Source organism: Myxocyprinus asiaticus, chromosome 24, assembly GCF_019703515.2.
Source record: "Myxocyprinus asiaticus isolate MX2 ecotype Aquarium Trade chromosome 24, UBuf_Myxa_2, whole genome shotgun sequence".
Classification (NCBI taxonomy): Eukaryota; Metazoa; Chordata; class Actinopteri; order Cypriniformes; family Catostomidae; genus Myxocyprinus; species Myxocyprinus asiaticus.
In genome coordinates, this window is record NC_059367.1 from 7,491,117 (window position 1) to 7,517,299 (window position 26,183).

Sequence of the window (26,183 nt, forward strand, 5' to 3'; positions counted from 1 at the left end):
ATAATTTCACTGCATCATTGTGTCACACTGAGAGCTACTGTGAGTCACATATGTTTAAAAACTGATGAGATCTGTGCTGTCTGTAAGTTAAGATAATGTTGAATTCATAATAGTGTGATCAAATCACATCTAATCTAAATGCACCAGAGATTATTCATTTTCTTCCAAAATACAGTAGTTCTTTAAATTTAGTTTTTACATACATTTCTTATTAAAAAAAAAAAAAGATAAATGATTAATCTTTGTTCATAATTTCTTTGTTGTTTGCCATGATTTACATTGAATTCATTTAGCAAAATGTTTACACTCAGATTTTTCATTTTAAAAATAAGCAAAAACTAGAAAAAAGGAAGAAATTAGCTTATTAACCATTCCTATTATTTAAGCTCTAAAAGTAACATGTTGATAAGACTACATACAGGGCAGAATATCCCTATAGCGGTTTTTCTTCATGTTTTCTTTGCTTCTTCCTGCCTCAGTGGTCAGTTTATAATCATCTTTCATTGATGCACTTCTCTGTCGTACCAACTGCAAAGAGAAAGAGAAAACACAAAAAGTTAAAGTCTACTTTTCAGGCCTGGCTCCACGGGGGCACTTAATCACGTGCCTATCCACCCCCAACCCCTGCCAACCATGACCTAGGCCATGACACTTTCTGTGTTTTAAATAAGAGACCAGTCTTGCTTCATTGCAAAGTCAGAGGTGGTTGTTTGCTCTGAGATAATTTTGATACCAGAGTTTCTGAGATGGGAGGATTTGTAAACTTTCAACATGGTGGAGGAGAGTACGGTTTCTATAGTGAATGACAGGCTTTATTGGTTTTTCTAAGTACAGCTCATTGTTAGCTCTTACCGTTTTCTTTAAATTTATTTATGTATATCAGCAATCATTTGATGTTGTACATTTTTACACCGTTAAAATAGCTTGTATTTGACAAAATTCCATTATCGTCCGCAAGCTAAGTAATATATATTTTTTGGCAACATAAAAGTTCCACAAGAAATATAAACTCAGCAAAAAAAGAAACATCCCTTTTTCAGGACACTGTATTTTAAAGAAAATTTTGTAAAAATCCAAATAACTTTATTGTAAAGGGTTTAAACAATGTTTTCCATGCTTGTTCAATGAACCATAAACAATTAATGACCATGCACCTGTGGAACGGTCATTAAGACACTAACAGCTTACAGACCATAGGCAATTAAGGTCACAGTTATAAAAACTTAGGACACTAAAGAGACCTTTCTACTGACTCTGAAAAACACCAAAAGAAAGATGCCCAGGGTCCCTGCTCATCTGCGTGAACGTGCCTTAGGCATGCTGCATGGAGGCATGAGGACTGCAGATGTAGCCAGGGCAATAAATTGCAATGTCCGTACTGTGAGATGCCTAAGACAGTGCTACAGGGAGACAGGAAGGACAGCTGATCGTCCTCGCAGTGGCAGACCAAGTGTGACAACACCTGCACAGGATCGGTACATCCGAATATCACATCCACGGGACAGGTACAGGATGGCAAAAGCAACTGCCCGAGTTACACCAGGAACGTGCAATCCCTCCATCAGTGCTCAGATTGTCCGCAATAGGCTGAGAGAGGCTGGACTGAGGGCTTGTAGACCTGTTGTAAGGCAGGTCCTTACCAGACATCACCAGCAACAACGTCGCCTATGGGCACAAACCCACCTTCGCTGGACCAGACAGGACTGACAAAAAGTGCTCTTCACTGACGAGTCGTGGTTTTGTCTCACCAGGGGTGATGGTCGGACTCGCGTTTATCGTCGAAGGAATGAGCGTTACACCGAGGCCTGTACTCTGGAGCGGGATCGATTTGGAGGTGGAGGGTCCGTCATGGTCTGGGGCGGTGTGTCACAGCATCATCGGACTGAGCTTGTTGTCATTGCAGGCAATCTCAACGCTGTGTGTTACAAGGAAGACATCCTCCTCCCTCATGTGGTACCCTTCCTGCTGGCTCATCCTGATATGAACCTCCAGCATGACAATGCCACCAGCCATACTGCTCGTTCTGTGCGTGATTTCCTGTAAGACAGGAATGTCAGTGTTTTGCCATGGCCAGGGAAGAGCCCAGATCTCAATCCCATGGAGCACGTCTGGGAACTGTTGGATCGGAGGGTGAGGGCCATTCCCCCCAGAAATGTCTGGGAACAAGTGCCTTGGTGGAAGAGTGGGGTAACATCTCACAGCAAGAACTGGCAAATCTGGTGTAGTCCATGAGGAGGAGATGCACTGCAATACTTAATGCAGCTGGTGGCCACACCAGATACTGACTGTTACTTTTGATTTTGACCCCCCCTTTGTTCAGGGACACATTATTCCATTTCTGTTAGTCACATGTTTGTGAAACTTGTTCAGTTTATGTCTTAGTTGTTGAATCTTTTTATGTTCATACAAATATTTACACATGTTAAGTTTGCTGAAAATAAAAGCAGTTGAAAGTGAGAGGACGTTTCTTTTTTTGCTGAGTTTATATGAATGAACGTTTTTTCCGACAACAAATCACTTGAACCCTACATACTCGTAATTACCACTTCAGAAGTGGAAAGTAGGATAATTCCGATAGCACATGAAGGCAGCATAAATGTCTATAAAAAGAGGGCCATTGCTATTTGAGGAAGGATGTGGTTTGTGAAACATAGTACAGAGCAGACCCCCATAAACATAATGACGAAACACATGTATTACTAGTCTATTTGTGCCAGAGTTAACCTATCAGACAAGTATAATTTTAAGCCACACAAAACCTCTCAGCACTTCACTAGAGCTATTCAGTAATGATAACAATTCGTAGGCCAACCCGAAAGGCTAATTCTCCATGGGTTCCGTCTAATGTCTGGTATGTTTTTAGAAAAATGGTTGTTGATTTATCACTAAAATAAAGCCTGTGGTGAACATTACTTAAAGGGATAGTTCACCCAAAAATGAAAATTCTCTGATCATTTACTCACCCTCATGCCATTGCAGATGTGTATGATTTTCTTTCTACTGTTGAACAAAAACTAAGATTTTTTGAAAAATATCTCAGCTCTGTCGGTCCACACAATGCAATGAATGGTGGCCAGAACTTTGAAGGTCCAGAAAGCATATACACTACCGTTCAAAAGTTTGGGGTCACTTGACTGAAATGTTTCTCATGATCTTAAAAACCTTTTGATCTGAAGGCGTATGCTTAAATGTTTGAAATTAGTTTCGTAGACAAAAATATAATTGTGCCAACATATTCATTTATTTAATTACAAAATTAACATTTTATTTAAAAAAAAAAAGTCATCCATTTCAAAAACTTGGACCGAATAATTAAGAAAAGCAGCCACTAAGTGCCCAGCATATAGATGGGAACTCCTTCAATACTGTTTAAAAAGCATCCCAGGGTGATACCTCAAGAAGTTGGTTGAGAAAATGCCAAGAGTACATTTCTGCAAATTCTAGGCAAGTGTGGCCACATTGAAGATGCTAAAATATAACATAGTTTTGATTTATTTTGGATTTTTTAAGCCACAACATGATTCCCATATTTCCATTTCTATTATTCCAAAGTTGTGATTACTTTACTATTATTCTAAAATGTGAAAAAGTGAGAATAAGTAAGTGACCCTAAACTTTTGAATGGTAGTGTAAATGCAGCATAAAAGTAATCCATACAACTCAAGTGGTTAACTCCATTACTCCAGAAGTGATATGATAGGTGTGGGTGAGAAACAGATAAATATTTAAGTCCTTTTTAACTATAAATTCTCATCCCTGCCAAGTACGTGGTGATAAGCGCAGAGAGTGTGAATTGCCAAAAACAAAAGAAGAAGAATGAGAAAGTAAAAGTGGATATTTGTATCAAAAAAGGACTTAAATACTGATCTGTTTTCTCACCCACACCTATCATATCTCTTCTGAAGACATGGATTTAACCACTGGAGTAGTATGAATTACATTTTAATGCTGCCTTTATTTGCTTTTTGGACTTTCAAAGTTCTGGCCACCATTCACTTGCGTTGTATGGACCTACAGAGCTGAGATATTTTTCTAAAAATCTTTGTGTTCAGCAGACGAAAGAAAGTCATACACATCTGGGATGAAGATGAGTAAATGATGATGATCTTTGGGTGGACTATCCCTTTAAAGAGACTTTTGCATTTTGTTCTAAAACAAAAATTAGGCACAGTCATACAGCACCTCAAACATGAATTTTGCACCTCAAACATTAAATTATGTTTTTGAAGCACACATTCATATCTTAAACGTGAATTTTGAAGCCGCTGTATTGTTAAAAACATAAGTTCCTAAATAAGGTCTACAACTACCACAAAGACGTGAGTTTATGTACTTGACTAATCGGACAGCCGTTGTAGTCCTTAAGTAGCTAATTCCATTTGGAGACTCAATTATGAACTATTATGACAATGTTAATGGCATTCCAAATGTACTGGCAAATTCCAGCACTTAAGTTTTTAAAGTGCAAAGTCTCACCTCAAACATGACTTTTGATGCTGCTGTGTTGTTAAAAACATAAGTTGCTAAATAAGGACTATAACTACCACAAGGACGAGTAATCCTGGCTTGAAAATGCTAATTATTTTCTGAGTTTTAGGACTACAGACTGAACAGCTCTATACTTGCATACAAGGAACACTTGAGGGCTATAAATGGCTGCAAATAGTCTGTATAGAAAAACAGGTACTGTTTCATAACTAAACCTGCTGTCTGTTTTACTTCCATTATCTAATAGCAGAAAAGAAATTTTTGCATGCACTATTTTCAGTTTATACTCTCAGTTGGATCTCAGCCAAAAACCCACAGAAGATTATTATCCACTTCTGTTTCTTTTTACCACAAGCACTACCGTTTCTTTTCACATAGGCTTTAAAACCTACCTCTGAATGCTGGCCTTATTTAATAAATTACTGCTGTTAAGAAACTCAATGAGGAACTGTAGTTGGTTGGCATAAATGCCTTCTTGTTTTCACTAATTAAGCCAACTGAGTCAAAATGGACACTTCTGTAAAAATGTGGCCTAACCTTAGAGAAAACCACAGAAGAAAATACTTGTTTTAAGATAATTACAGTTCACTTGCACAGAGCAAGGGTTAAGTAAAATCACAACATTCAAACAAAAACTATTAAGATGTGTACCTGTACTGTATACAATTAATGTGATGTTCTGCACTGTAAGTGGCTCTCATTTCTAGACTGTCTTCTGCAACATTCTCAGAGGAAATCAACTGCTGTCGACAGTTAAACTTTAGTGGACATATAAATGCCAAGTTACTTGCCATTTAGTACATACTTCCATTTTAATTTACTCTAGATGCAGTACACTAAATGCTGGCACAGGTTTTAAAGGGATATTTTGGGTTCGGAGTAGTGGTGGCGTAGTGGGCTAAAGCACATAACTGGTAATCAGTAGGCTGCTGGTCCGATCCCCACAGCCACCACCATTGTGTCCTTGAGCAAGGCACTTAACTCCAGGTTGCTCCAGGGGGATTGTCCCTGTAATAAGTGCACTGTAAGTCGCTTTGGATAAAAGCGTCTGCCAAATGCATAAATGTAAATGTAAGTTAAGCTCAATCTACAGCATTTGTGGCATAATGTTGATAACCACAAAAAATAATTGACTCGTTTTTCTCCTTTAAAAAAAGAAGCAAAATTCTAACTTACAGTGAGGCAACTACAATGGAAGTGAATGGGGCCAATTTTTGGAGGGTCTAAAGGCAGAAATGTGAAGCTTATTGTTTTATAAAATCACTTACATTAATTCTTCTGTTAAAACTTGTGTATTACTTGAGCTGTAACATTAATTAAATCATCATTTTACAGTCGTTTTAGGGTTTGTTGACATTACATCATCACGGCAATGAAGTTATAAAATTGGCTATAACTTTACACAGAAAAGGTTATTAAGTGATTTTATCACACTTAAATCATGTTAACATGCATATTGTTTACATCTTGAGGCTATCGTTTTAAAACTGTATTTTAACATTAATGGAAATCATAATTCAGTGTTGAACCTGCAAATGTGGAGTGATCAGACCTGAACCTGAATGGTTGTATGGACATATACGGTACACCAATAAGCAGCAGACTAAAACATTTTAAACAATAAGATAATATTTATACTGACTAACATTTTTAACATTAACAAAATTGTATAATACTTAACAGGCCATTGATTAATGAACAGTACATTCAATTTGATTCATATTTTCATGCCCTTATAAAAAATAAAAAGTACTGTGGCAGTACCAGTGATAGTATCAGATAGTAATACCAAGATATTTTAATATATACCATGGTACTACAGTATATGATAACCATATGCATATAGGCTACTGTGGTATTTCCATGGTACCTGAAAAGAACATTATGGCATTATTAACATCACACAGTGTCTAAAACATCAACTTCAACTAACAATTGAACTGACATCAACTAGCTATGTATTTTATAGTGGCCCAAAGAAAGTTTAGACACTTATGCTATGCTTAAAATGTATTAATGTCATTGCAATACATAATATATAAATCCAAGTGCCATTTGTAAAAAATAAATAAATAAAAATAAATAAAGAAGAAGCATTTCACAAAAAAAGAGATTTGTTAGGTTTTAAATGATAAAACAATAGATACTGTTCAAAACGAAAAAATTATTTTGACATGTTCTGGCTGTCAAACGTTAGTAGAACATGTCCATAGTTGATGAACTACACATGTGGTTTAGGCAAGTTAGTTTCAAGTAATTGCAGAAATAAGAAAAGTGAAGTTTGCTCTGAGAAAAGCTCTAGCAACATTTGTTTGCATATACAGTACCGCTTGTTTTGATATAGTTTATTATTTAATGCAATGACATTACATTTTTAAGTGTGACTTTAGTGTTGAAACACTTTGTTGAAATAACTTACAAAAAAAGTACTTTGGTGGCACCATGGTACAGTGATGGTACCAGACTGTAATACCATGGTATTTTGGTATAAGCTGTCTATAGTAATGAATGGTTATCATATTTACAGGTGCATCTCAATAAATTAGAATGTCGTGGAAAAGTTCATTTATTTCAGTAATTCAACTCAAATTGTGAAACTCGTGTATTAAATAAATTCAATGCACACAGACTGAAGTAGTTTAAGTCTTTGGTTCTTTTAATTGTGATGATTTTGGCTCACATTTAACAAAAACCCACCAATTCACTATCTCAGAAAATTAGAATACATCATAAGACCAATAAAAAAAAAAACATTTTTAGTGAATTGTTGGCCTTCTGGAAAGTATGTTCATTTACTGTATATGTACTCAATACTTGGTAGGGGCTCCTTTTGCTTTAATTACTGCCTCAATTCGGCATGGCATGGAGGTGATCAGTTTGTGGCACTGCCGAGGTGGTATGGAAGCCCAGGTTTCTTTGACAGTGGCCTTCAGCTCATCTGCATTTTTTGTTCTCTTTTTTCTCATTTTCCTCTTGACAATACCCCATAGATTCTCTATGGGGTTCAGGTCTGGGGAGTTTGCTGGCCAGTCAAGCACACCAACACCATGGTCATTTAACCAACTTTTGGTGCTTTTGGCAGTGTGGGCAAGTGCCAAATCCTGCTGGAAAATGAAATCAGCATCTTTAAAAAGCTGGTCAGCAGAAGGAAGCATGAAGTGCTCCAAAATTTCTTGGTAAACGGGTGCAGTGACTTTGGTTTTCAAAAAACACAATGGACCAACACCAGCAGATGACATTGCACCCCAAATCATCACAGACTGTGGAAACTTAACACTGGACTTCAAGCAACTTGGGCTATGAGCTTCTCCACCCTTCCTCCAGACTCTAGAACCTTGGTTTCCAAATGAAATACGAAATTTGCTCTCATCTGAAAAGAGGACTTTGGACCAATGGGCAACAGTCCAGTTCTTCTTCTCCTTAGCCCAGGTAAGATGCCTCTGACGTTGTCTGTGGTTCAGGAGTGGCTTAACAAGAGGAATACGACAACTGTAGCCAAATTCCTTGACACGTCTGTGTGTGGTGGCTCTTGATGCCTTGACCCCAGCCTCAGTCCATTCCTTGTGAAGTTCACCCAAATTCTTGAATCGATTTTGCTTGACAATCATAAGGCTGCGGTTCTCTCGATTGGTTGTGCATCTTTTTCTTCCACACTTTTTCCTTCCACTCAACTTTCTGTTAACATGCTTGGATACAGCACTCTGTGAACAGCCAGCTTATTTGGCAATGAATGTTTGTGGCTTACCCTCCTTGTGAATGGTGTCAATGATTGTCTTCTGGACAACTGTCAGATCAGCAGTCTTCCCCATGATTGTGTAGCCTAGTGAACCAAACTGAGAGACCATTTTGAAGGCTCAGGAAACCTTTGCAGGTGTTTTGAGTTGATTAGCTGATTGGCATGTCACCATATTCTAATTTGTTGAGATAGTGAATTGGTGGGTTTTTGTTAAATGTGAGCCAAAATCATCACAATTAAAAGAACAAAAGACTTAAACTACTTCAGTCTGTGTGCACTGAATTTATTTAATAAACGAGTTTCACAATTTGAGTTGAATTACTGAAATAAATGAACTTTTCCATGATATTCTAATTTATTGAGATGCACCTGTATATAACATGGTATTCATAACCCATTCCAAGGAACTTAAAAAAGTACCATGGTATTATCATATCGAAAAACATGGTAATACATGTTACTTTTTTCATACAAGTGTAATCATATTTGAACTTATTTGTTAATTATTATATAATGTTTTTAATTTACTTATTAATAATGTAAGTTATTATGAAGTTCTGACACTAATATATAAGTAAGACTAATGCATACATTTGTTTAAATTGAAAATGACACACTCACGCTGAACTCGGTGGAGATAAGTTGTTCTCTTCTGCTGTCATTGTCGGACAGACACCGGACCCGGTCCACGAACTGCAACAGGTGCGTCTCCATTATCACCAAAAGTTCACTCGCGTCAGCATCTTTCAGACTAGTCCCACAAAAGTTTGTGTCTGAGCGTCTAAAAAAATCTCCGTTACAAATGAATGGAGCAAAACGGTTTCCGTCTTTGCAAAGCTGTTCAGCCAGCAGACATGACACGGTGAAGTTTCTCCCGCTGATCTGAGATCTGTTAACAGCGGTCAGTCATTTTCTAGCGTCATTTCCAGTGGCGAGTCAATCACCAGCCACAGCCATGCCTACTTTCAGCCATGCCAACACATGAAAATATGTGGTTGCTGTGATCGCATGAACCAACACCATCGTGTTAAACTTTGCTTAACTTTTTTTGCACGCTTTATTATGACATTATTTTGAAGATCGATAGTTGTTGATTTGCCCTTTAGTTTTGCAGCAGTATGAATCAGCTTGCAGTGGAGCTGAGAAAAATGTACCATAACCATACAGTTTCCGGCTGAAATATTACACTTAAATTAGTAATTACATTGACCACCACTGTCATCAAAACAATTAAAAAATAAACTTTGTCTGAAGTGTAAAACGTTTAGAAAGTAATACTTTCACTTCCTTAATTAGAGAAAATGTCTGATCAGTGCCTGGTCACTTAATGAACACTTGGCATGCAGACAGTGCTGTAATCGGGTACTGATTACAAATTACAAGAAAAAAAAAAATGCAATCAGTAATGTAATCTCATAGATGACATTTTTGGGGTAATCTAATTCGATTACTTTTGGATTACTTTCAACCTAATATTTTATTCTATGTTGCATCATGCATTTGATAGAATAATCATTTTATCATAAAGGTACAAAGAGGAAGAAATTATATTCCATTCTTTATTAATAACAAAAGAGCTTCGCAAAAACAGCATCATATGGCATTTTTTTTTAAAGTGCATTAAACATTACATGAATGAAATAAACAATAAATCAGCAGCATTAGAATCAACATAAAACAATCATGAAATGAATGAAAATGAATGACTATAAAATCAACAGCGAGGACGTTGTGTAGGTCAAAGCTTTCATCTAAAAACACTGAAACACTTTTAACCCTTATTGCTTACTGATAGTCCATCACCTATCCCAAAGCTGAGGTGCAAGATATTGTCTTTTGAGCAGCAAGAATATTCTAAAAGAGCAGAACATTTTAAAACAGCAGAGCTCCCTCGAGTCACACAAGGAACAATTGTGTCAAGTTTTATGTCAAGTTTCATGCAGTGGACTCCACTGCATCAGCAGCAACAGTAGAGTGTTGGGCTTTGTTCCATATTGCTACACATTTTGCAGTTGAACTATTGTGTAGAGGTGGCATCCACTAGATTCTTTGAAGCAGTTAAGTTCAATTTGTGAGCTGCACAACACTGGTGAGGTAGTAAGAAATAACAGATTTTTTAAAAAAATATCTAGTTCATTTTAAGTGTATAAAACAATAGAAACATTACACGAACAAACAGTATGAACCTGAAATCAACACACTTTTAACCCTTACTACTAGTAATAGTCCATCACCTATTCCTTAGCTGAGGTGCATATCTCACTGTTGTAACATAAAAGGCACACATGCTCAAAATGTTCATCTGTGAGTCTATTACGCTTCGGGCTGAGAATATGATGATATTGATATGAAAACGATCAATAAATTATTACGAATTTAGTGCCGTTGCCTTGTTAATATGTAATCATGTAATCTATAAAAAGTCTGATTACGTGTATTTTAACAAGTACTTGATTTTTGTAATCTTATTATGTAATACAGATTACATGTAATCTGTTACTACCCAGGAATGCATGCAGATTATGTACAGTAATTTATTTGATAAACAAAAATGAAAAAAGCAGAGGACATCAAGTGTTTTCAACCTTCCAGGACACGCGCCTCCGTTTGTCTAAGATGGTGTTTTTTCAATGTTTCGTCAGTGGAACGATCCAAAAACACTTTAAACGACTGTACAACCAATTGAAGAGACTGTCAAAAATCATCAAAAATCAAAGATGTTACTGTGAATAAGGTCTATACCAGAACCCCAGGTCTAGCAAGGGGGAGCCTAATGTTAGCAAAACAAAGCATAACTCAGCGGTACACTGGCGAATAGATCTGTGTAGACCTTTTTGAATGGACGTCTGCGGAGGAGATGCTTCTGGAGAACTAGCCGTAACGTGCCACAAATTTGCAGTTCATTATTATTAACTCAAATGTTTGCCAGAAGTTTGCACTGCAGCTCTTCACTGGTAGTGGTGAACCTGCAGCAAACCTTTGGCAACAATGGACAATTTACTGCAAATTTGCATGTGAAAATAATCAGTGGCAAATTTGTGGCAAATTTGCCATGAACTCTCGATTTTTGTAAGGGTCCGTACACTGAATCATTTGCTTTTGTGAGGAAACAGCTTATCACTTAATGAATTGACCGCCTGTCTGCTAATCTTCAACATGTTTTACACTAAACAATCTTTTTGGAGTGAGCTATATGTGGAGATTACTACGATAAAATTGCTGTTTTATAAGAGAAGTCACAGACAATTTTGCAACAGGTTTACGTCAGTTTACAGCTCAGCCCAAAGATATCCGCAAACGGTCATTTACTGTAGTTAAACTCTGAATGCGGTTCACAAACATTAGGACCATTGTATGATTGGCTTTGAAGACTCACGTGGTCCAAGCTGACCAATATGCTCTCTCCTATGGTAAAGCCGTGGAGGTTGATAACGTAGGATAAAAAATTCACTCACTGTAAATAAACATGAACGATACTTGCTTCTGTTGAGATTATTGAAATCATTGCTTCGCTCTGTGGTTTGGTTAGTTTTTGGTTTGTCAACCCTGACACTTTACGGGGAAAAAGAGAACCAGATTTTCTTTGAAGTTCGGGTGTTTACTTTGTACGTGTCTCAGTAGTTTCACAAGTTTTAAACTGGCAATTGCAAGCACCTCAGAACCTACAGCATATTGTGTATGTGGTTCGTTATTTAGCATGATGCACAAGAATCTGTATTTTAAGTACTTTTCGTCACACTTCCGTCGTTTAGTCCAAGCGTTACATCTAAAACAACAGTAGCATTTCGATCGTGAATGAATCAGTGTTTGGTTTTGAATGAGTCTTTAAAGTGAACAAATCATTCTTGTTAACTTCCATTGTTTCAGTTGTAAACGGCTCATTTTTTTTATGAATCGGTCACTTATAACACATAAAAGACTCATACTTGTCACCACCTACTGGCGTAAAGATGTTATTTGCATAAAACTTTTCCTGATCTAATCTTTTTGATGAATCTTCTGATTTAAAAAGAGTCTGTGAACGGTGTTCATAGTCACTGGAATGAACACCATAATGTTGCGCCTTTCCCAGAGGTTGAAAAACCCTGATCTATAGAACAAATCCAGCTTTGTTAGACAATTTTTGTGTGTCAAATTAAGATACATTTGTGATATAATCTACATGTCAAGTGTTCATGCACTGATAACTTATAGAAATCTATTTAAAACCAAGTTTAATGCCCTTAAGTGACAATGAAGTGAGTGACTTGTGACTAAGTGGTATAATGAAAATGCCAAGAACTATTTGGACAGAGCTTTATTATTCAAACAGTTACACATTTGCCCCACTGTAACCTCTCCTCAGTAAGTACTGCCACTGACCAATAAGAAAAGAACCATCATGTTTGTCCTATTACATAGATTATTAACTGCTCTGATCCCCAGGCATCATGTTATATGCTGAAATGTAATGGAGAGTCACAGGTTCATTGTGTAACATAAATAGAAAAAAGATTTTGCACCCTTAAAAGAACACAATTCTGGATACAGAGGACACTTATAGAGGGAAATGAGACACAGGCTACATGCTCAGGAGCGAGAATAGAGGAAGTAGGAAGTTTCAACCTGTGAGGCCAACAAACAATCATTCAACAAATACTCTGGAAGTTTCTAATGAGTTTCCAGGTACTTTGGCCTAGGTGAAACTCAAAGATCCCATGACTTATTGTGCTGTAGAAGTTCCAGCTTTGTCCTTTTGGAATGAAGATACAATGGCAGATATTTGGAGACAACAAAGGAAGCTATGTACTGTAAAACCACTTTGATATATTTGGTTCTTGAGTTGGCTAAATGGTTATTTGGAGATTAAAGAAATTCTTGATATTACATTATACGTTGTAAAGATCAGCATTTTGGTTCTAGGAATCTTTAACTTCAATTTCTGCTGGGGCACACAGATGATAGGGTCAGAATTTGGCACCAACAGCATGAATCCATGGACCCAACCTGCCTTGTGTCAACAGTCCAGGCTGGTGGTGGTTGTGTAATGGTGTGGGGAATGTTTCTTGGCACACTTTGGGCCTGTTAATACCAATCAATCATCGCTTGAATGCCACCGCCAATTTGAGTATAGTTGCTGACCATGTGAATCCCTTCATGGCCACAATTTACCCATCTTTGAATGGCTACTTCCAGCATGATAATGCACCATGTCACAAAGCAAAAGTCGTCTCAAACTGGTTTCATGAAGATGACATTGAGTTCACTGTTTTCAGTGGCCTTCCCAGGGGAGATTTGCAGCATGAATGTGCAGCTGACAAATCTGCAGAAATTGCGTGATGCAATCATGTCAACATGGACCAGAATCTCAAAGGAATGTTTCCAAAATCTTGTGAAATACATGCTACGAAGAATTGAGGCTGTTTTGAGAGCAAAGGGAGGCCCTACCCAGTATAAGTATAGTGTTCCTAATAAAGTGCTCAGTGAGTGTATATCAATATTAATAGTCTTTGTTAGTTTTAAATAGTCACATTTCTTAACTGTTCATGAATTTACCTTTACTGCATGTAATAAATTCTTTTTCATATAATTTGTGTGTTGAATTGTGAATTCATAACTTTCACTTACTGTCTAAAGAAACATGCCCAGTGCTGGAATTTTACAAAGTTCTCCCAAAATTCACCGCAATAAAAAACACAATTGTTATAAACAGTGGTTACCTAAAAACACTTCCAAGGAGGAGAATTTTTCTCCCCATCAATATCCATGCTTGGGTCTCTGATGGTTAAATATTTTTAGACAAAAAATGAAAGACAACTGCAAGTATTCCTCTTTTCTGTATCATTTTTCATCAGATAAGCACACGGTTGTCTTCTTGCAGAAGGGGCCTTTGGTGTTGGTATCCGTTTCCACCACTCATCAGTCTGAGTGACAACTCCCCAGTGAACTGCTCCATGTTTACTATCAGATCGTCAGCATGCTCACCCATGCCAGCATAAACCGCATCTTTGAATGTCACAAAAACTATGACCTGCGGTGTCTGCTGTTTGGTTCAGAGAAGATTCTGGACATGCTTCTTGATGTCATGGATTCTGAGTCGAGCTTCAAGCTCTCTGTGGTCCAGTACCTACCTCTGCCATCCTCTTACAGAGAAGTCCTGAGCCACATCCTCCAAAAAGCTGTCACCCCAAATTTGGTCTTCTCCATTCTCATTGCCAATAACTCACTTGTCTCCATCATTCAGGAGAACATGGTCATGGAGTTTGCTAGACTGAAGGCCACTGACCTTCACCTCCTCTCTAACCTCATTAATGCCTCAGCCTTCCAAGCTGGAGAGATCTGGATGCCAATCTGCCTCCCTCTATTCAATCCTGACTGCTACGTTTATGCTTATGTGGCATACTTAAACCCTCTTGAATGTAGTATATGCCTTGTGCTTTTGTCTAAAGTTAAAGAAGCTTTTTATGCTGTGACAGAATACAAGAGGAAAATCGAGGAGGCTGTCAGATCACAGAATGCTTTGCAGTGTGTGGCAAACACTCAGTTGTACAGTCTTGATGATATTAGTGTGTCTAATCTGAGACATTTCCTGTACAAGCCCTCTGATATACCAGACCACCACTGTCAGCTCCCACAGTACATGGTAAGTGTGTGTGTAGTTTACAGCTTCATTTAATGCTTTAGATATAAATGAGACACTACAAATTAGGGCAAATTAGGTAAAATAAGGGTAACAAATAAGGATTTTAACTCTCAGAGACCCAAGCACTGATTATAATGGAGAAAAAAAAAAACTTTCTTTGAAAGTGCTTTTAGGGAGCCTGTGGTTATAAAAATCATAATTTTTATGCAATTTTTATGCATATTTTGATTTGGGGTGAGTTTTGGAAAAACTTGCAAAATTGCAATGCTGGGACACTTCGGGTTGCAAAATGTCACTACTTTATTTTAGACAGTAAGTGGAAGTTCTGATTTCACAACACAGTTCAACATAAAAAAGTATGTGCAAAATTATTTATTTTAAGCAGTAAAGGTAAAGTCATTAACAGTTAGGAAATTTGACTATTTAAAACTAATGAGAACTGTTGATATTGATGATATATTTACTGATATAATCAAAATAATAGAAAAAGTACCCCCTATGTCAGGAGTCAGCAACCTTTTTGACATGAACCACACACACAAAAACATGGAAATGTATGCGATTTTAATGTCACAAATTTGCTTATTTGATTACTGATCACGAAACTGTGTGGAATCTTATATATTTCTTATATTATGTCAAGGAGGGTGTACCTGTATGCTGGTTTGGAAATCTCAAGGATTAATAGTGGTGTTTTCCTTATTACATCACGTGTTGTACTGAAAGCAAAAAGAAACAAATGAAACACAGAATGTAGGCTGTCATCCGCACAGCCTGACCGAAGCAAAGTGTGTGCATTTACTCGTGCGATTAACCAAAAGTGAAGCGCTGCCGGCTCGTGATGTGCAAATGGCTTGCACATGCTGCACGAGTCTGTTGGGTATACTGCAGTCTCGTCACAATTTAACTTTTTGTTTAGCCTCCCATTCAGCTCATGAAACATGCTGCGTGATCATGAGGAAGGATTACACGAAGGTGTAGATTGTAATGCAGGTGCGGAATCTCCTCTCTCGCCATTGCTGGCGTGCTAGTGATTACCCCTCCACGTGACAATGCTAGCATGCATGCTATAGGTTGCTGACCCCTGCTCTATGTAATGAAGTATATTTAATATACTATGAATGTTTATGAAAACATTTATGAAAGTTGATAAGCTCGGGGATGTAACTTTTTTTACATTGCAATTCTGTTACGCTGGGTCTCTGAGGCCACGTCCACAGTAATCTGGATACATTTGAAAATGCCGTTTTCGTTTTTGAAATGAAATCTACACTGCTGTTTCCAAATGTTTTCCAAAAGCTGCTCGTCCACACTGAAACGTCCCCTTACTGCGCATGTGAGAAAAAAACGAAAAAAAAAACGTAAGAAGTGTGGCCCTGAGTCATTTCAATTTATGGTCTGAAATGTATTTGTCCTCATGTTCCGCCACCAGACAGCAATTCCGAGTAAACTTCCCATTGACTTTTAGGAATGCAATGTGAAGGTTGTACAAAGTAACATTTATCTTTAACAACACTATTAAAGTGAATAGCTAGCACAACAATGCTGCTACAACATTAGCCGCCATCTTCTTGATTGTTTTGGGTTGAATTGATCACATGACTGAATCACATGACAACAAGTACATCATTGTTTCAGAATATCTCCTTGTTCCATGTCCACACTATAACGCAAAGACTGCATTTTCAAATTTATCCACTTGGGAGAGCAATTTTCAAAAACTGTTTTCGCTGGACAAAAATGCCGCCTCATTGTGGATGAAAACGTTGCGAAATGAATGCGTTTTCAAAAGAAAACATATTAGTGTGTGTAGGAGCCATTTCATTGTTTGTTTTATATTTAACATTTTGTATGTTGTATTTTTATATTTTCCTTTTAATCTACTGTAATTCCTTTGTTGAATACTGGGTGGCGCTTGGGGCATGGCAGGTGCTATATAGGTGATCACAGGGGAAGAGGAAGTGAGGTGTTTTGGCAGGAAAGCACAAACATTTTTGACCATGTTTTATGTATTTGGATGGTGCCTATCGTGTCGTATTGGACGTGTATGTAATATATCTCTGGATTTTTAACTCTTTTTTTATATATAATAAATACATCAAAACATTATTCATCACTGGCTTGGAACTTTGTTGGAACAGGCCTCAGAAACCCTCCTGTCAACATGTGATTCAAACAATTGGCGTTTGGTCCCTACAGTGGCCTGATGGTTAACTGAAACAGGCTAGTTGACACTGTAACTAAAATGTTCCTAAATCAATCAATATCAAATCGATTCAGAATTGTATTGAATCGAGAGCTTGTAATTCAATCTTGAAAATCAGTATTGATACCCTGCCATTCTACACATAACTGTTTAGTTTCAGAAGCAAATGTGAGTGGCGCTTGCCCATGCAGAAGTCATTGCCAAAGTGCTAGGGTGTTGTGCATGGTTGCTAGGACGTAGCTATGCAGTTGTAAGGGTGTTCAGAGTTAAATTTTGTGGTCCCTGAATATGGCTCGGGTCCTTCTTTCAATGCAAGTCTATGGGATTTTTCTGCATGTTTTTGGTCCGCCATGTGAAAATTGTAAGTCTGATCACTAGCACACCTCTCTTCAACAAGCCACACAATTTGAGGTATCATTCTTGTTTGTAGCACAAATGGTGCAGGACGAGTTCTGGACAGAAGTTTAATTCTTAATTCTTAATACTTAGAATTAGTTTATTCAAATGAGCATAAGCAAAAGTAATAGTGATGCTTGCTAAAAAGCTTTACACTAAATTTAAACTGATGAAGCATTGGTAATTTGACTCATTAGAAGCCAATTTAGAACTTTGTTTATCTGAATCAGATGGCTCATAATTCTTGACAAATGATGGCCTTTTAGCCAGGATTTTCACATTCTCAATTGCAATGTGTTTTGAAACAGTAAGCTCTTGATTCAGCTGATCACATGCCTGTAATATTTCAAACCCATCCCAGACACAAATTCTGAGGTGCCTTTTATGCAAAAGATGCATGCAAATAAGCCTGATTAGATCTAAATGATGGCTGAAACAAGAGAAGCATCAAGAACCTCACAATGTTTGAATAGAGTGGTGGATAGCTTAGGACCGCTTTATTTAAACACCACAAACCATGTCTAAGTTGACTGAAACAGCACATAGAGGTTTCATGATATGGTTAGTGCTGACAACCTATGTTTACACATGATGTTTTCTTAAAGGGATAGTTCACACAAAAATGAAATTTCTCTCATCATTTACTCACCCTCATGCCATCCCAGATGTGTATGACTTTCTTTCTTCAGCAGAACACAAAGAAAGATTTTTAGAAGAATATCTCAGCTCTGTAGGTCCATACAATACAAGTCAATGGTGGCCAGAAATGTAAAGGTCCAAAAAGCACATAAAGGCAGCATAAAAGTAATCCACAATACTCCAGTGGTTACATCCATGTCTTCAGCAGGAATATGATAGGTGTGGGTGAGAAACAGTATTCAATATTTAAGTCCTTTTTTACTATAAAAGTCCACTTTCAATTCCATAGTCTTCTTTTGTTTTTGGTGATTTGCGTTCTTTGTGCATATCGCACCTACTGAGCAGGGAGGAGAATATATAGTAAAAAAATAAAAACATTGTATGGACCTACAGAGTTGAGATATTCTTCTAAAAATCTTTGTTTGTGTTTAGCAGAAAGACATCTGGGATGGCATGAGGGTGAGTAAATAATGAGAGAATTTTCATTTTTGGGTGAACTATTCCTTTAAACTAAATATTGAGTAACTGTTGCTTCCAGTAGTTGACCTGAAAGAGAAAACTGTCTGTAGAAGACAATTTAGATCTCTTGATCTGTAGGTTACTAGCAAGTTTGAGATGTATGCCTGCTTTACTCCGCTGGCCACTAAGAAATAAGCTATTACTGAAATCACTAAACTGCTTTGGTGGATTAAAAAAGGAAGAAGACCGGCTCTTCATCTGTTCCCTCCTAAAATACTCCACCACCCCACAACCAGGCAGGAGTTCTGCTGAAAGGGGCAGATCAGAAAGACAGGAAGCATCAGACAGTGTCTTTCTGTCTCTCTTATAGCCTGCAACCATAATATCATAAATATACTGTTCAACAAAGCAGTTACTGTTTCAGTTCTGTGTTTTATGGTTTTGGGCTTTAGTGTACGTGTCAATATTTAAAATATTTTTATGGCTGCTGCAAATGTATCATCCTTATTTGTGCGCTTGCATTCTACCTGTTTGGTAATTGTCACAAGTTCAATATATTTTTATAGTTATCTAGTTGTCACAAAAGGAAGTTTTCACCATACAGTAGTGTGACAATATGCTCCAGCATGTCATAGCCTGATAGCACATGTACATCAACCAAATGTCTATTTAATGTGTGTGTTTACATCTGGAAACCCACAGTTTGTTTTATTTTGGGTTTTTTTTTAATGTTGTTTGCTGATCTGCAATCCATTCATAAAATGTATGTCAATAAGTATGTCTCAGATGTCAAAAAGACATTCAGCAGATGTCTTTGAGATGTTTATGATTTAGAATGTTTGTAAATCTGATCTTTTTACGATATTTAGCAGATTTTAATTAGATTGTGATGCTTTCCAGATGAAAAGATCTAAAACAGACATCTCAAAGATGTACGTGTGCTATCTGGAACAAGGTCAACATGTGTTCAATGAACTATCTTTTTTTACTGGGCAATAAGGGTGGAAATTATTAATTAGTGTACAACACAGTTAGTGAATTCATTTACTATGTATACTGTATACTTCATATAGAGTGTATTTATAACTTTCTTTGTAACTTCTTTCTATGAAACTTTCAAAGCCACGAACATGAATGTAAATTATATTTACATTTACATTTAGCAGATGCTTTTATCCAAAGTGACTTACAAATGAGGAACAAAGCAAGCAATTTGTCATACAGAGTTCAACAACATCTATTGTATTGCCAAGTTCTCAAGGTGGCTGTAGTAGTATAGGTGCTAGCACAGAAGAAAGAGACAGAGAAGTATGTATATATGTATATATATATATATATATATATATATATATATATATATATATATATATATAAATGCGCTGCTGCATTCTGGACCATCTGCAGTGGCTTAACTGTTTTAGCTGGGATGCCAGCCAAAAAAGCATTACAGTAGTCCAGTCTTGAAATGACCAGAGCTTGGACCAGGAGCTGTGCAGAATATTCAGACAGAAAAGGTCTGATTTTCCTGATGTTGTAGAGCGTGAATCTGCAAGACCGTGTGGTTGATGAAATGTGCGTGGTAAAATTAAGCTGGTCATCTACACCACTCCCAGGTTCTGAGCTGTTCTGGTTGGTGTTAGTGTAGTTGAACTGAGATAACTAGTGAGGTTGTGGTCAACAGATGGGTTGGGTGGGATCACGAGAAGTTCTGTCTTGGCAAGGTTGAGCTGAAGGTGGCGTTTCTTCATCCAGGTTGAAATGTCCAAGAGGCAGGCAGAGATAAGTGCTGAGACAGTAGGGTCATCACGCTGGAACGACAGGTAGAGCTGCGTGTCATCTGTGTAGCAGTGATAGGAAAAGTTATGTGCCTCGATCAGTCCGAATGATGTTGTGTATATCGAGAAGAGGAGGGGTCCAATCACTGATCCTTGAGGAACACCAGTGGTCAGCTAGTGTGACTTGGACTTGGACTCTCCAGGAGACCTTGAAAGATCTGCCAATGAGGTATGACTTAACCCATCCAAGCGCAGTTCCTGTGATGCCCAGGTCAGAGAGGGTGGACAGGAGAATCTTGTGGTTCACTATATTGAAAGCAGCAGACAAGTCAAGGAGGATGAGGATGGATGATTTGGAGTTAGCTCTTGCCATTCGCAGGGTTTCAGCTACTGACAAGAGAGCAGTCTCTGTTGAGTGTCATTTTTTGAAGCTGAGTCGAGCAGGTTGTTCTGTGAGAGAAAAGCAGACAACTAGTTGAATATGACCCTCTCAATAGTTTTAGACAGAAAGGGTAGGAGAGAGACTGGTCTGTAGTTGTTGACTACTGTCAGGTTATCAACAGGTTGTGTTGATTTTTTGAGCTGTGGTGTTACTCGAGCCTGCTTTAATGTATTGGGAAAGTTTCCAGTTGTGAGAGATGTGTTGATAATGTGTGTGAGTGCGGGTAAGTTTGATGGAGGGGCAGCTTGCATAAGATGTGAGGGGATAGGGTCAAGTGGACAGGTGGTAGGACGGTTACAAAGAAGCACTTTGGGGAGAAAGAGGAGAACAGAGGATGGAATGTTGGAAGAGAGTGGCTGTGGGTGTTAGGTGTAGAGAACTGGCTGCTGATGCTTGCTACGTTGTCAGTAAAAAACGTGGCAAAGTCATCAGCAGTCAGAGAAGTAGTAGGATGTGGTGGGGGAGGATAGAGAACAGATGAGAAAGTTGAAAATAGTTTACGTGAATCTGAATTGTTACTGATCTTATTCTGGTAATAATCCATTTTAGCACTAGAAACACTGGCAGAAAAAGAGGAGAGAAGTGATTGATACTTGCTCAGGTCAGCAGGGTCTTTTGACTTGCGCCACTATCTCTCCACAGCCTTCAGCTTGGTGTGGTGTTCACAAAGTGTCTCCAACATCGAGGGGCTGGAGGGTGTGGCACGTGCTGGCTTGAAGGTAAGAGAGCAGACACTACCAAGACAAGAAGTTACTGTTGAGCAAAGAGCATATGTAGCTTCATTTAAATCAAGTGAAGTTAAATGATTAGTGGAAGGAAGGGATGCAGAGTATGGAAGAGAAGCGAGTGGGTGAGAGAGTGTGAAGGTTGCGGCGGAAGGAGACCTTAGATGGAGAGAGGTAAATAAGAAAAGAGAGTGAAAGAAAACTGGATGAAGAAATGGTTAGAGATATATAGATGAATATACAGTATATCTCAATAAACAAATGCTAAGTCCAGTCCACAAATAAGCAACTCAAAGTCAAAAAGTGACAAATGCCTGAAACTTCAGCTGGATTTCCCTAAAATATTCACTAATAACTGTCCTTTACTGTCACTGACGTGCAGTAAAATCTTCTGACTAACACAGCTACCAAGGCCAATGTCACAATAATAGCACAGCCAACAAAACTACAGTTGTTGTTTTCCTCTGACAGGCCAAGTGCTACAGTGTTGCTAACTGTTTGTTACCTTCTATTTTGTCATTTACTTTGATTAATTATTGAATTATTACAAAAACTGGATTAAATCAGAATCAGCTTGAATTTTCATGCATGTTACTTTAAATCATATTCCATCCAGGTAAAAAAGTAACTACTCATGTGAAAATCATGATGCTAAAATTGCTAATGTTTTGACTACAAACAGATACAGTAAAGTTCACATTACAAATACTGATATACACCTACAGCTTAAAGGAATAGCCTAGTTCATCCAAAAATGAAAATTCTCTCATTTACTCACCATCATGCCATCTCAAATGTGTATGACTTCCTTTCTTCTGCTGAACACAAAGATTTTTAAAAGAATATCTCAGCTCTGTAGGTCCTCACAATGTACGTTAAAGGGTACTAAACTTTTGAAGCTCCAAAAAGGCAGCATAAAACTAATCTACGACTCCAGTGGTTAAATCCATGTCTTCTGAAGCGATATGATAGGAGTGGGTGAGAAACAGATCAAAGGCTGGTGCTAGATAGGATTCATCCTTTGAAGCCAGCGGTATACAGAGCGCCCTCAACCTAGAATGAGCTTTGTTTAAATGAGACGGCCTTTGTAGGACAAACGGAAACAGAACGTATTATGGTTGCTATGACAACACGCCTTGCTCTCAACCTGCACGAGCTCTCTGAGTGCGAAGGGAATCTCTGAGGTAAACTTTAGGAGAGTTATAATGATGTAGAGAGAAAAGAAAATTTTTGTGGCTGTAATTTAAAATGTACTTCATAATACTTTATTTTATCTTATATATTATTAAAATTTTTCATATTATATATTTTACTTCCATCTACTGAGGTACTTCAACTTTGAATTAACATTACTTGCATTTGAAAATCATATTTTCGGGTGAATCGGCATCATTTTTTCAAAGAAATGGTTAATTTCCGTTGAAGCAAAGGATTGTGGGTTGTGAGTGCCAACAAAGGATACACCTTTTGCATCCTCCGAATTCCTGTGAAAGAAGGTCACATTCGAAGGTCCTACTTGCATTTCTGAAACGAGACAGCCTCTGTGATGTATGTGGCAGACAAAAGCGACCTCCAGAGCACACAACCTTTGAAACGAGACACAGCAAAAATGTAATCCCTTTTTTTTTTTACTATAAGTCTCCACTTTCACTTCCACATTCTTTCTTCTTTTGTTTTTAGTGATTTGCGTTCTTCATGCATATCGCCACCTACTGGGCAGGGAGGAGAATTTATAGTAAAAAAGGATTTAATGGTGCACTCAGTAATTTTTGTCTTTGTGTCATCTTGGACTGACACCTAGCGGCTTGGATGCAGCATCATTTAAAATCAATAGTTTTCAGTTTCAGGTGCCATTGTAGAAATGTATATTCACAGCCATGATAAATTTAATCAATGAGTGAAAGTGTCAAATAAAAGGACAGCTACTGAGATTAAGTGAGTAGTATTCAGCTGGTCATGTGATTCTAACATGGCAGCCCCCATGTGTGGACCCCCTCCATGTAGAATAAAACAGCTTTTAAAAGATTACTGATATGACTGGAGCCTTCATTTTAATGTGGGTGGTCATGATTTCCTAAATATATTGCAAAATTACAATTCATGCCTTTAGGAGCTATCATATCGCTTCTGAAGATATGCATTTAACCACTAGAGTTATATGGATTACTTTTTATGCTGACTTTATGTGCTTTTTGGAACTTCAGAATGATGATACCCATTCAGAATCAGAATCAGAATGAGCTTTATTGCCAAGTATGCTTACACATACAAGGAATTTGTCTTGGTGACAGGAGCTTCCAGTGCACAACAATACAAAACAGCAACAAGACTTAAAAAATAATTACAAATTGAATAAAACAAAATAAATAAACACTGAAAAGAAAAGAAAGTATATATAGAATACACAATAGACAATATATATATATATATATATATATATATATATATATATATATATATATATATATATATATATATATATATAAAAGAAAGTTATACACCTCTTAGATAGCATGAGGGTAGGTAAATGTTTAGATAATTTTTTTTATTTTTTTTGGGTGACCTATTCCTTTAATTCTGTAATAGATAGCACAGTTATTAACTGAACTTATTTCCCCATGAGCGATCTAAGAATATTCTGTAGCAATTAAAAACCATGGCTATGACTCAAAACCTAGTGAGCTGTCTACACGACAGCATTTCTGAGCATAGTCATCGCCCAAAAATCCTGTCTAGGTAGTATGCTCGCTAGTTTTTTTTTTTAAACACATATCCCATGTCATCTTTTTATGCACTATGTCAGTGCGCCATCTGCAGGACAGGTGCGAGCATTACACACGGATGAGTGTCTGTCAACAAACCAAGCCGTTCAGATGAGAAGATGGGAGAAACCAGAAAGTTGCAGCTTTAAGCCTCATTTTATCAGAATGACACGCCGTTTGGTCAGAAAATACAGTAATTGAGGAGATAGCGTTAACTTATTCATTCTAGCAGTGCTTTGCTTTGGGTGAAGATGGCGCAAGCACTGTCAGAAGAGGAGTTCCACCGCATGCAGGTACAAATAACCTTATTTTCGCTTTTATTGGGTTATAAAGATACAAGACTGTTAATATATTTTGAAATAATTTTGAGTGGGAATATGTGGAAACATGGCTTTATGGGGGATGTATGATGTGGAGGTTCATTCAGTGAGGCGAATGGAGGCTGTTAGCGTTAGCGGTTAGCATGCCAAGTTTACTGTAATCAGGCAAGAAAATCGTTTTTTAACGGTTTTCTTGAATGTATTAAACGATTTAGTCAATAAGACGACTTTTTGGCTAAATGACACGAAATACAGGGGCTATTTAACGAGCTTGTGAGATATGTTAGCCTGCTAGCATGCTGACCTGTTATTTATGTCTAATAGTCATCGTTAGCTAAGTACACAGATGTCATTTTCTGAGTAACTAAATGCCCGTTTTAAATGTGAAATGCCAGAATTTATGTCATTTTAGCTAGGTTTGCTGGCAGTGACTATCATAATGTTTTCAGGCTTTTAGATGTTATTCTCTTGTCATCATCTTGTTTACAAGCCCAGATGCATCTAACATTCAGTTTCATTGCAACCAGTGTTCCAGACTCTTGAATTAAATGTTTCCATTACGTTAACAAACCATTGTGCGTCAATAAAAAAAGTTACTCAGAGGTCCTTCGAGGACAAAAATGTCCACGTCAAAAAACTGCCATAATAGTATTATATATTAATATTATTTTCCACTTTCATTGAGTTAATTTTTTTTAACCAACATCAGTCCTGATCATAGCTACCAAATATTCATTCATTTTAAGGATTTTTAACCCTTTAAAAGCCAGTTTGTTTACATAATGCCACTGTTGTTTTTACACACACACACACACACACACACACACACACACACACATAGCTATACCACCTGCAATAGTAAATAAATTACTCATGTTTTATGAGGACTCTCAATAGACATAATGGTTTTTATACTGTACAAACTTTATATTCTATCCCCTAAACCTAACCCTCACAGAAAATGTTCTGTATTTTTACATTTTCAAAAAACATAATTTAGTATGATTTATAAGCTGTTTTCCTCATGGGGACCGACTGATTGTCCCTACAACGTAAAAAATTTCATGTTTTACTATCCTTGTGGGGACATTTGGTCCCCGCAACGTAGGGAGTACCTGGACACACACACACACACACACACACATTTCTCAATACACACATACAAAACACACTCTGACATCCATACCAACACACCCACATAATTTTAGCTGCATCATTTATTCACTTTGCCTGCAGTGCTCTGTAATACAGCAAACAGAAAATAGGAAAAAAGCATGTATTTGCTCCATAGGCTAAACATGAGGAAAAATGGCGCCATTTGGTGGAAAATATTACAAATTAAAATTTTGAAGCCAGAGCTCCAGAATGAAAGCATAATATCATAGAATTCATGATTTTATGCTTTAGTGGCACTGGGATCATGTTCCTGAGTGTAACTATTTTGTGTACACAGTGTATTATAGATGTATTTTAGGAACTGAGGTTCCCCCAAAATACACGCCTTTGGCAAAATTTATGCCGTTGGCATTAACACAGCCAAAATGATCGAAAAATAAAAAATGAACAAGACAAAAATGTCCCGAAGGTCGCACAAGGGTTAATAAGTTACAACT

At 37.4% G+C, this 26,183-nt stretch overlaps 2 protein-coding genes and 1 pseudogene across 4 annotated transcripts in view; 2 read left to right on the top strand and 1 right to left on the bottom strand.

Moving 5' to 3' along the window:
• LOC127415041 (tyrosine-protein phosphatase non-receptor type 18-like) overlaps positions 1-9,090 on the bottom strand; it is a 40,615-nt gene extending 31,525 nt beyond the window's left edge. Inside the window, exons 1-2 of the mRNA XM_051653525.1 lie at positions 8,846-9,090; positions 420-528 (exon numbers count right to left, since the gene is read on the bottom strand). Coding sequence (XP_051509485.1) covers positions 420-528; positions 8,846-8,938 — 202 coding nt within the window. The 5' untranslated portion in view covers positions 8,939-9,090. The remainder of the gene's footprint in view (positions 1-419; positions 529-8,845) is intronic.
• Positions 9,091-14,009: 4,919 nt separating this feature from the next.
• On the top strand, positions 14,010-18,741 carry LOC127415357 (vacuolar fusion protein MON1 homolog B-like; annotated as a pseudogene).
• Positions 18,742-24,318: 5,577 nt separating this feature from the next.
• LOC127415020 (GRIP1-associated protein 1-like) overlaps positions 24,319-26,183 on the top strand; it is a 73,018-nt gene continuing 71,153 nt past the window's right edge. For all 3 annotated transcript variants that reach the window (XM_051653476.1, XM_051653477.1, XM_051653478.1), the window contains exon 1: positions 24,319-24,543. In XM_051653476.1, the coding sequence (XP_051509436.1) occupies positions 24,502-24,543 (42 nt within the window). In that variant the 5' untranslated portion in view covers positions 24,319-24,501. The remainder of the gene's footprint in view (positions 24,544-26,183) is intronic.